Source organism: Aptenodytes patagonicus, chromosome 3 (assembly GCF_965638725.1).
Source record: "Aptenodytes patagonicus chromosome 3, bAptPat1.pri.cur, whole genome shotgun sequence".
Lineage (NCBI taxonomy): Eukaryota > Metazoa > Chordata > Aves > Sphenisciformes > Spheniscidae > Aptenodytes > Aptenodytes patagonicus.
The window spans coordinates 27759856-27772214 of NC_134951.1; the positions used below are offsets into that span (position 1 = coordinate 27759856).

General features: G+C 39.7%; 2 protein-coding genes across 5 annotated transcripts in view; one reads left to right on the top strand and one right to left on the bottom strand.

Moving 5' to 3' along the window:
* The window catches only part of ANGPT2 (angiopoietin 2), a 49596-nt gene extending 48273 nt beyond the window's left edge, over positions 1-1323 (bottom strand). For 2 of the 4 annotated variants that reach the window (XM_076332908.1, XM_076332907.1), the window contains exon 1: positions 640-1321. In XM_076332908.1, coding sequence (XP_076189023.1) covers positions 640-924 — 285 coding nt within the window. In that variant the 5' untranslated portion in view covers positions 925-1321. Of the gene's footprint in view, positions 1-639 lie in introns of all 4 variants that reach the window. The other 2 variants (XM_076332910.1, XM_076332909.1) reach the window with 2 other exon arrangements.
* Positions 1-12359, top strand: part of MCPH1 (microcephalin 1) — a 142447-nt gene that overhangs the window by 102877 nt on the left and 27211 nt on the right. The gene's annotated exons all lie outside the window — the stretch shown is intronic.

Below are 12359 nucleotides of genomic sequence, written 5' to 3' on the forward strand. Positions count from 1 at the left end.
ACCTTTTCCAGAATATTTTTCCCTTGAATATTGTATATTTGAGTGGAAATGTTATAGGCTGTGAAAGATATCCGCTAATGAACTTTCTTGAAATTCTATCACTTCACTAGGCTAATTTCACTGCAAGTCAGACTTGCAGTTTTTGCTTAGAATTACAGTTCTTTATCAGTGGAGCTGACATGTTCATTTCTGCATGCAAGTTTTGAAATCGTGTTTCAAGTACCATTCTTCAAACACGCTTCACATAAAGGTACATTCTATATTCTTTAAATAGAGATAAAATAGCCCTTGTCAGTTAATTATAAATTAGTAGGTGGTTCTTTCATGTCAGAAATTTCAGACGTGCTCGCAGTCTGCCTGCATATGTAGTGACTGTTTGTCCAAGGAACTCAAATGTAATGACAAACTTTAAAGCACAAGCTCTGCAGAACAGTGCAGTTCTCTGTTCCTTCCTAGTCAGTAAAATTGTGTTCTCAGACTTCAAAACAACTTTTTGATTGAAAGGTAATTCAGAAATTTGGTTTAGATAATGCATTTTGTGAATTTTGAAACCGTTGGAAGAAAAAAAACAACCCACAATGAAATCGGTAAGAGGATGCTGTAAACAAGATTTTTAGAATAGAAATGATATTATCCTACCTTCATTAGCCACTGAGTGTTGTTTTCCATGATGTTTTCAAGTAGTTGCAGTCTTTGAACTGAATCGTCATAATCTAAAGGTGCATCCCTTTGCACTGCGTTGGACACGTAAGAAGTAGAAGATCGGCAGTTGTCCGTCTCGGGCAAAAGGAAGGTATAGCTGCATGACCCATGCTGGACCTGGTACTGCTTCTTGCCTATCGTCTCCATGCTCTTACTAAAGGAGTTGTATCCTGAAGCTAAGAAAACACTGCAGCCCAAAAAGAAGTAAACAGTCAGCTGCATTTTAATTCCTGCGGTAACCCAGCAAACCTAGAGTGCTCTGGCGCGCTAGCGGGAGCCCAGACCTAGTTAACCTGCGCTGAAATCGAGCGCTCTGCTGCCATGTGCCGCCTGGAGGAGGGCTGGGCTTTTTTACTGTCCCGGTTGCAAACTGGAAGCGTGCCGTCTTCTCCCCAGCCGCCGTGCCCGGAGCTGTCAGATGCGGGAAGCAAAAGCGGCCCCCTGGAAGCTGCGGGAGCCGGCCCCGCTCGGCCCGCAAGCCGCGAGGCTTTCTTCTCCTCGCCCGCGTCAAGGTTTTACGGCCTCGGCACCCGAATCAATCACTTTCCTTCCCTTATATGATAAGTTGATAAGAGCAGGCAGACATGTGGAGCGGAGCTGCTCCTCCCTCCCGGCCTCGCCAGTGCCTTCCTGCCGGGGGGGGTCATTTGCAAAGCGCGCTGCGGGGAGCGCGCTCGCCCGGGCGCGGGGCGGCGCGGAGCGGAGCGGGGCTGCGCGGGGCGGCGCGGAGCGAGAGGAAAGCCCGGGGCGGAGCCGGCGGCAGCAGGACCCCTGCGAATTCCTGCAGCACGGCTCCAATTAAGAATTTCCTAGACAGAGCAATCAGTTCCGATAGCCTCCAACTATGCTTGTAAATTGTTTGTGGGGGTGATCATTTTCAAACACTGACCAAAAAAAAAGAGGTCCTGGGCTTGTTTGTTCTTCTTAACGATTTTTTTTTTTTTAAATGTGCTGAACCGAGATGTAATTTCGTTTGTGTTTAGTGCATTGTATAATTACAGAGAAGGACACTGTCCTAAGCATACAAAAGCAGGCTTGGGCACGTCCTTTCAAAGAGAACAAGAGAGGGGTTTTAATTAAAAGGTTTCAGTTGAACACAGACTTTGTGTTTTACTGAATCTCTGAGATGAATACTCATTTTTAGGCATGTCTTTCAAGAGTTAAGCGTTTTCAAGCTTTTTTTTTTTTTAAAGGCTTTTTTGTCTGTATTAAATGGCTAACTTTGGAAGTGCTAACATTAGCAAGAGTTACAAATCACAAGTCAGCTGGGACTGGAAGAGGGAATAACTATCCAGACGCAGTGGCAGTAAGGCATGCCTCAGGAAGTGGCATGGCTGAATAGCAGTTACCCGGTCAGCTCTCGCTAGTCCAATTCCGTGCCCTTGGAAGTGGGAAATACCTGTAAAAGGTGAGGGAAAAATCTAATAAGTATTTGAAATGTATACGTAAGAGTAAAAAGGAACTTTCCCCTACTTCCCACTCCCATGTTCTCTGCAATGATGAGTGGTCTTGAAAAAGCGGAAAATTACTAAGCAATTTACCAAACCCTGGGAAAGAGTTGATTCCACTGAAATTTTGGAAAAGTTTACTTCGTGTTTTAGAAAATGTCTTCTTGAGACCAGCACCATAGGATACTGACTCCTGAAGACAAACTGCCTGAGAGTTTTGCTAGGTCTGGATCTGGAAGGTATGGATTTTTCTTAATTAAAATAAACAAAGGGAATGCCATGCTAGTCAAACTAACATGAATTACAGACCAAAGTTTCTCTTATACGAGGAAAATCCCAGCGTGCCTCGGGATCTCTTAGGACAGACTTTCTTACACAACTTGCTATATTTCATATAGTGTATTAATGTGGCTTTTAGTTTTTAAATCATGGAAGTTGTGTTCAGGGCTTGTCAAAAATTGTTGTAGCGGCTAAAATGCATGCCTTACATTGTTGGAAGCTGTTGGGATTTCTTTACATACTACATAGTATCCTCTGGAAAGGAAAAACTCTAGAATTCAATTCTGGAGACTTCCAGAAAGGTTCTAATTATATTTGGACTGTGACCTGTGGAACCAATTTGTCGGATTTTTTTTTCCTGTGGAGTATGCATCTGCCATTGTTCATCCTTCCAGCCAGAGGAAATGGAGGAATATGTTTGGAACTTGGGATACAGTCAAGATTATTTTCTACAAAATGTACATTTTTTGAGGGTTTGGCATATAAATTGTGCGTTCTCCATCCCTTCAACTTCGTATTGCAATAGCAAAACAAATTAATGTAACAGCTACCTGCATTGTTAATGAAGTTTCAGAAGCTTTTTGTATACTGATTTCTACTTTTCAATGTATTGAAGTCTTTGAAAGAATGTTTAATTCCATGTGAATAGCAGTCTTCTGCAAGGTAGTTGAGAAACCTACTCTTATCCAATGAAGACGGCATGTAGGATTAGATTTATACACTAGACTGTGTGAAGCATTTCTAGGTATCTAAGCAGGCATTCAAATTCAACGTTTTCCGTTATTTGAGTATTTTTAACTAATTTGCTAAGTTAAATAAGAATTTCCTATTATGACTTGTACTTGTCCTTAAATTGGTCTGTTCCCTGCTTTCTTTTCCTCTCACAACTAGCCCAAAAAATACAGGGCCCTCAATAGAGTACTGCTGAAAATAAGATTGCTCCAGCCCTGAAAGTATCTGTCTCCTAATGAGGAAGAACTGGAGGATAATCTTAATTTTTCTGATTATAGTTTCATGGATTTTTTTAATCCTTTAGCTACATATTAAAGGTAAAGATGAGACTGACTAGTGTAGTCTTTTAGAAGTTTTCTTTTTAATTATTAGACCTCTACTCAAGGGACTGTACGTATACAAAAGACAAGATTTAAGGGATGCTGAGAATTCATTAGACAGGATCTCCATGAGAGGCTTGATTAAATCAATTGTATTTGAATTGCTATGAAACTTGCCATCTGTATGCTACACTAGTGAGTCAGATCACCAGTGTAACCTGGCAGCTCAGTTTTGCTGGGTTTTTGAGGAGACTGGAGTGTCTCTAAAGGTTTGAACTGGAGTCTGTTTTCCTTTAGGAAAGGCCGATGCATGACCCAGGAGGCCCTTGAGCCGTAATGGGGCCAGGAACAAAACTGAACTTGGAGGCTGCCTAACAAGGCTTGCTGTATCTTGGAACCTCCGCTAGGGAGAACTGGTTGTATGAATACTGGAAAGAGAAACTAGTTCACCTTGTACTGTTTTTTTGGCTGGGTTTGTTTTTTTGTGGTGGTGGTTTGTTTTTTTTTTTTTTGAATGAATGAGTGAATGGCCAGTTGCTATGGCAACTGTCAGAAGTTCACGGAAAAGGTATGTAAAGTGCAGGTATTATTGTGAGAAGTGACAGCAAATAATTACTAATGGAAGACCCTCACCAGCACAGCAGGCACCACCAGTTAGCTAGTCTGCTGTGCTTCTCTCTAGCTTTTGGAGTAACAGCTTGAGGTTCACCATGATAATGTTTTCCCCAACTTTTCCTTGATAATTCCAGGCTGTAGGGGCAATAACTGGAATACAACCCCCAACACACACACATAACTGAGGGAGGATTTTGCTGTTTCCCCATCTGGGTCCAATGGACTCATACTGCTTTAATGAAGTGCTCTTTCCCACTGCCCAGGAAAGTTAGTGAGCGTTCACCTTGCCAACAAAATAAATATACATCCCTTTAACCCTTCACTACAGGATAGTGCCGTATTTGGTGCATCTTTTGGAGGATCACATTTGATTGTGATCCTTCACCCTTTCTATCCCTTTGGGAGCAGCTTTCCCAGCTCTGGAGGAGGAAGTGGTCTTCTCTGCCTCCCCAGGGAGTCAAAGCCAGTCAGAGTTCAGGGGGAAAGAAAGTAGTAACAGCTAAATTTAGAAAACTGGTGTGAAAAGTAAGGCAAGTTAAGTACATTTTTGTCCTTGAAAACTGAGGAGGAGGAAGGAAGATGCTTGAATACAGCCTTTTTACTGAGCCTCAGAGGCATAATAACAAGTCTGCCTGCAGGGCAGGGCTTATTCCAGAAAAGCTGAATGACAGAGAAGATTTGTCTCCCCTCAGTTATGAGAGGAACATCTCATTGTTAGACATGTTGAAATAGGAAGGAATTTAAATAATTTGGCATGGAATCTTATATATGCCAGTATAAAATTGAGTAAAAAGTTATAATTCAGAGCAGTTGCTTCCTCTCAATGTTTTTTTTCATGTTCATTGTTTTCTTCATCTTTTATTTCTGCTGTCGATATGGAGTGGCATGTTTGCATTCATGATACATTTATTCTGCAAACTGAAATATAGCTGCTTAGCCTGTGATCTCCTGCTTGCTTTATAGCTGAGTGTATATAGTATTTGACATAAAATAGCAAATAGTGGCTTGGTATATTTAAAGTACAAATTAGATCGTTCCCTTTTCAGAAAGAAGATACCCACTCTACAGAACTCACCTTATAAGAAGGGCTGAAATGTATATTTTGTCAAAACTAAACATTTAGAACGTTTTGCCAGATGTGTTGCAGGCAATTTCCTTTCCTGGGAAACAGTAAATTCCCTTACTCAGCCAATCCTGTTTTTATTCCATACAGCATATGACTGAGCTGCTTTGAGAGAGATGCCTGAATACCACTAACATTATCTTTCCAATTATCATTTTACTGACAGCTGCACAGCTTCTGTTTGACAGGCAAATACAGAGATCTTGTGAGATCTCTGATAGAAAAGGAAGCATAAAAGTTTTTGAGGTAATGTAAGAAAATGTTGACTTGGCTTTAGTCTGCTATCTGCAGACTTTGCCACCTAAAACTTGCAAGATGTTGATTTAGTAAATAAGCAAGTTCTCATTTCAGCAGTTTTCTTGTTTTAGCAAGGGAAAATACGTAATGAAATATGTGCAAAATGAAGGCAGAACAATGTAAACAAGTAGTTGTTCGTGCTGCATTCTTATAGGGATATTTGATCCCTATAAGCATATGTAAATGAAAATGCTGTAGTGTAAGAATATGGAACTTCAAAATCAAATCTGAGATGAAAAATTATCTGAAACTTGGAATAAGTTAATGAAGTATTTTCTATATTTCTGGTATTTATATTCCTCACATTTTGTCACTCAGTGTTAAGTCCCTACCTTTGGTTCCTGGTACTTTAATATTAGTTTATGGTAGTTCCATTTGCTGGCTTCAAAATACTTTCTTTCACTGGGAGTATTTTAGCATGTTTCTCAGGAACAAATGTCAACAAGGACAAGACTCATGAACTCGTAACTTAAAAAAACAGGGAACAGGATCTTGGAGCATACTAGATTTTTAGTCTGCTGAAAATCTTATCTGTTTTGAGATCTTACACTCTCTTTGAAAGAGAGGAATGCCAGATTATTATGTTTTCCGATAAGCCAAAACAAATTGTTTTCATGAAGACCCATAGTTCAGTTCTTTAGCACTTCTAAAATTAGTGGCAGTATCTTACTAATCGTTCCTCCTTTCCCCACCATTTGCCTATTATCCTTTTTATTTGGTCTGAACTTCACCGGTCTCTCACGACTTCTTTAACAAAATCTCAGGATTCTGCTCACTTTCTCAGCTGCTGCTTATTTCTAATCACTCAGAACATCTGGTGTGACATCTTGTGAATTCATAGTCATCTTTATGTTCCATCTCTGACGTTCCCTCATGTCTCCTTTGAGCGCCCTTCCTTTCAAGGGAGGGCATTCACCCAGTAATTCTCATATTGTACTTTTGCTGAAGGGACAAGAGGTCAATAATCGATCCACTGAAAATTTCAGCTACCACTCTGTCTTGGTGACACAGTCTGTTTGTTCCCATCTTGCCTTGTAACATCCAATCCATCATTTCAGTACACAGTATTTTTCCTAGATGTCACGCCATTAGTGGAAGCATAATGCGGCCAAAAACAGACTTTGTATCTTCCCTTGGAAGTGCTTGCACGCTAGCCCCTTTTTCTCTTTCACAGTTGATACTGCCACCATCCTTCACTGCATTTAAATCTATAATCTGCAAGTTATGTTTATATCTGTTTGTTTCTTTGGTATTTTATTCTTTCCCTTTTTTGATGCTATGCTTTCATTAACGTCTCTAAAATTCCTGTGTTGATCCTCATCATCAACACATTGAATTTTGTAACATACACTGTCTGGCTCCTTGATAACGTTTGAAATGTGACTTGCTTGTGAAGCTTATTATATTAGTTCTGCCTCTCTTAGTAAATTACATTCGACTTTATTTTCATAAGAATTGTTAGGCAACTGTCAGAGCTTCACGCAAGTAGACTATCTACTTAATTGCTTCTAAATTGTTTTCATTTTTGGAAGCTCTAAATTCAGCACCTCTCCTACCAAATATCATAGAATCATAGAATAGTTTGGGTTGGAAGGGACCTTTAAAGGTCATCTAGTCCAACCCCCCTGCCGTGGGCAGGGACATCTTCAACTGGATCAGGTTGCTCAGAGCCCTGTCCAACTTGCCCTTGAATGTTTCCAGGGATGGGGCATCCACCACCTCTCTGGGCAACCTGTGCCAGTGTTTCACCACCCTCAGCGTAAAAAATGTCTTCCTTAGATCTAGTCTCAATCTACCCCCCTTTAGTTTAAAGCCATTCCCCCTTGTCCTGTCGCAACAGGCCCTGCTAAAAAGTCTGCCGCCAGCTTTTTTATAAGCCCCCTTTAAGCACTGATAGGCTGCAAGAAGGTCTCCCCAAAGCCGCCTCTTCTCTAGGCTGAACAACCCCAACTCTCTCAGCCTTTCTTCAGAGGAGAGGTGCTCCATCCCCCTGATCATTTTTGTGGCCCTCTTCTGGACCCGCTCCAACAGGTCCGTGACTTTCTTATGCTGAGGGCTCCAGAGCTGGACGCAGTACTGCAGGTGGGGTCTCACCAGAGCAGAGCAGAGGGGCAGAATCACCTCCCTTGACCTGCTGGCCACGCTTCTTTGGATGCAGCCCAGGATACAGTTGGCCTTCTGGGCTGCGAGCGCACATTGCTGGCTCATGTCCAGCTTTTCATCCACCAGTACCCCCAAGTCCTTCTCGGCAGGGCTGCTCTCAATCCCTTCATCCCCCAGCCTGGATTGATACCGGGGGTTGTCCCGACCCAGGTGCAGGACCTTGCACTTGGCCTTGTTAAACCTCATGAGGTTCACACAGGCCCACTTCTCCAGCTTGTCCAGGTCCCTCTGGATGGCATCCCATCCCTCTGGCGTGTCGACTGCACCACTCAGCTTGGTGTCATCTGCAAACTTGCTGAGGGTGCACTCGATCCCACTGTCTATGTCATTGATGAAGATATTGAACAGTACCGGTCCCAATACGGACCCCTGCGGGACACCACTCATCACCAATCTCCATCTGGACATTGAGCCGTTGACCACTACCCTCTGGATGCGTCCATCTAACCAATTCCCCACCCACCGGACAGTCCACCCATCAAATCCATGCCTCTCCAGTTGAGAGAGAAGGATGTTGTGGGGGACCGTGTCAAAGGCCTTACAGAGGTCCAGATAGACGACATCTGTAGCCCTTCCCATGTCCACTGATGTAGTCACTCCATCAAATATGTCAGCTTCATTGCTTACCTTGTAGGCACTGACTGGATTGGCTTTCTTGGACTGCCTTGGCTAAACTTGGGATGTCTTTTCTCAATTAATCTGACATTTAACGTGACCATGTTTTCCACTTATAGACTTATTTTGATATCCCACTTTTGTTACATAATATCTGCTCAAGGCTTTTTGACTGAGATTATATTAACATTAAAAGAAATTACATATTTTTATATATACATACTTATATCTGTGTATATGTATATGCTTAGTATGTTGTAGATGCCACTGTACTAAAATATAATTGGTCATGTTAATTTAGATTGGGTCTTTATGATATCACATCTTGAGCAATATTAATAACATGAATGAACGTTTTTTGAAATTCCTGTCATTATCACTTCCACATGCCAAAACCTTCTTAAAAGCAAAATGCTTCTTAGTTTTTACTGTTTCATTACTTTTATAGTGATTTCCTTTATCAGTCCAAATTTTCAAGGGATATCTAAAGTAGAATACACAAATATCTATAAAATTATAATCTACAAATATTGTATGCAGATATCTAAGAAGATTCTCACAGTGTTAACTTCCTGTTTGTAGGACAGATGGTAGTTTCTTTCACTGTGAGCATTTTTTAATAATGAATGTTATTTTAATCTTTGAAAGATGAATCATCCATGTACAGAAGTAGGAAGTGGGTCCCAGGATTATGAAGAATAGTTGCTATATGTCCTTCCTCCTTAACATTTTTGTATTGTTTGGCCATAGTGCCCAAAGGCTGTGCTCATTCTCTTCAGAGTTACATGATGACAGCAAACTTTAGCTGGTAACAAGTGTAATTACATCTTAAATAGCATGAGTTCAAAATTAACATGGAAATTACAGCTAATGGTAAGAATCCTACAATTGGACTGCTGAATATCTTTGACAGTCTTAAGTGCTGTGCCCCGTCTATCTCCCATACTGGGCAAAACATAATACAGCACATGTTTAAACAGGTTACCATCAGTTTGAAACTGAATGAAATAACTTGTGTGCTCATGTGTAGCAACTAGCTCTAGCAAGGCCTTTAAAACTTGTTTTTCAAAATTGTTTCCATAGAACATGCATATTTACTCTTCATTATTGAATTATATGTGGAAAAAAAACACGTATTCTTGCTCTATATGCTCATATACTGTTTATATGCTCTTTGAAAAATGTCTTTTTAATTACTGTTTTGTGCATTTGGACAATTTAAACCTAAAATCTGTATGTAAGGTTTTGACTTTTGTTGTATTATGTGAATGTCGTATTATGTTGATGTGAAAAGGCAGCAGACTCTGAAAGAATCCAGAAGGCTTTTGGGAAATGAGAAGTCCGCCTTACTGACTTCTTAAAGAAAAATGCATATGCCGTTTGTTTAAAGGAATGTATTTTTAAAATGTCTAAGCAGTTGACAGTAATCTAGCCTTACAAATCACCCCAGTCCCTGTGATTTAAACCCTTCCTCTTGTAAGCAGTCATTCAGGTTAACGGAAGGTTCTCTCATCTGGTAATAGCACACTTATTTGATAATAACAGCATGTCATACTTCCGAAGAGCATGTTCAAGTTAAGAATCTGAATTCAAAGATAAACTGATGTCAAAGAGAGAATGAAAAGGAAGTGAGAAACTGTGTAAGAGGAATAAACAAAGCTTTCAGAGAGAGAGAGGACATTTATGGCAACAGTAAGGTACCTAGTTCCTGACATCTGTTTCCCTCAAGAAAAAAATACAGTACATACGCTAACCTTTTTATGGAGAGTGCAAGAAAAATATTTGCAGCATATTTTCATATATTCATATTTGTTGAACTGTATTATGGATGTGTAATTTGAAGAGAACGGAGTGACTGCAAACTATTTTTGCACTCCATAAAGATAAATCTTTGCTTTTTTCAATACTAATAAACATAGTGCAGTAATAGTTCTCAAAAACAGTGCCCACCCTTTTGCTGTTTCTGCCACAAAAACTGGGCATTGTTTTTATCGTTGGTCTTACTCCTGTACAAGGAAAGGAAGGAATTAAACTATTTTTTTCCCTGGTTAATGAAGCATCAGAATCTGTGATGGAACAGAAGAAGGATTACCTGCATACTGATACTAAGATTAGGGCTCCTTTGAGCTTGGACTCCTTGCCTCCATACAACCATCTAGTGAAACTCCTATTGCTGTGTAAATATTAACATAAGTACCTCACTGGCTGAGTAAAAGTCTGTTCTTTGTCTCTCCAAATAAATAATTTGCTGGAAAGATAATCCTCCATCTTCAGTGGAATGTGTACAGAAGATCAAATCTCTTATGAGTATTGTATCATTTAAATGGTATCTTTTATTCCCAGCACAAACCAATTAGAAAGTCCTCTTACTTGTCTTTCACTTTACCTAAATCTGAATTATTACTTGAGTAGTTTCACTACACAGAGAAAATTCAGATCTTTGAAAATCTTTATTTTGTCCCACTAGAAGTACATGTAAATGAAATTCAGAGACTGTCGTTGGTGATGTCTGTATTGTTTGAACGTGAATCCCCATTCAGGCTAGCCACAGCCAGACTGACTTATATTTACAAATCCTATCAAATCGTTCAGTCTTAGCTTACTAGCTTAATTTTAAACTTGATTATAGAAGGTCTTGCTTGTAGTTGTGTGTTCTCACTTGATTTTTAAATCAATATCTTCAGTCAAATCTGTGATCAAATTCTATTTTAAATAACTAATAAGGCTTCACCTTTAGTGTTAAATGATATGTTATCAGTTGTTACTGCTTCAGCTGTAGCCTGTGGGATGTTATTAATAGCAATGTCCAGTGAATAGCATTTTTCTTGAACATAAATAACTTTATATCTAATTCATCAAATTAATGATCAGCTGATGTTACTGTACTAATTTCTGCCTTCCTTTGCCTGTTCGCCCATTCAAGTATCATTTCTAAGAACAAAAATGCATACATTAAAGTTAAAAATATTTACTAGATGATGCCATGACAATTAGAAGAATATCTCCCAACTTGGCCAGCTTAGAATATTTTCCTCTTCTGTTAATGAAGATTGTATCCTTGCGTAGGGTGTCAAGGTGGCCTTCTTTGATTAAATACAAAGATCAGGTCACCCAAGGCTTCCTTGTAGAGTCAGAGAGATTTCTCTCTGTTGATCAGAAGGGGACTCTTGAGTAACAAGCTCCGATGAAAGCGCCTGAAGTTAGGTGAAATGAATGTCATGAAGTTCACTAGACAGTACAAATGCTGGCTTCATGCTTATTATAAAAATCTTGTTGCTGTAAACTGCATGGGAAGGACAGGAGCCTTTTCCAAACCACTTTTCTGCAGAAGGTGATGAAAACTGAGCATAAACCCACCTGTTTTCTTGCCTGGAACCCCATTGCAGCCCTACCTTATAGATGGCGGGGAAGGATGGGCTAGCGAGGGACTGAGTTTTCAGCCAGCTGTGAAGTATTCCAGGCGGGACTACAGCAGGCAGGGAAACAGTTAGGAGTCATGGCCTAAACTTTGTTTTAATTTTATACCAAGTATAAAGAAATATTTTCTGAGGCTAAGATCTATGAGGCTGTAGAAAAGCCTCTCATGAAAAGCGGTAGAATCCCTGTTGCACGAGTAATTTAATATAGATGGGCAAAACACTGAAATATGTAAAGGAAAATTCTGTACTGGCAGCAGTAAGAATTAAATGACCTAATAAGCTTTTTCATCTCTTAATTTCTCTCATTAAACCTCATCACTTTGCTGAAAGAAAGAAAAATGTTTATGTTGGACCTCCATGTGAAAAGTGCTTATAGAAAAAATATCCCTCTTCAGATGATAAAAACATAATTAATATATTTGAAATAATTCTTGCATTTTCTCACAGCCATGAAATTAAACCTGTCAGCCACAAGCTAATATTAATGCCTGCAAAATGCTAAACACAATTATTGCAGTATAATGCAGCAGTGGTTTTATTATTGGAAATTATTATGGGGTTAGATTTCATTGCAATATTGGAACAACTTCATTTTATATTATTAATTCTACCAGTGACATGCAAAAGAATATAGTTAATCCTATTA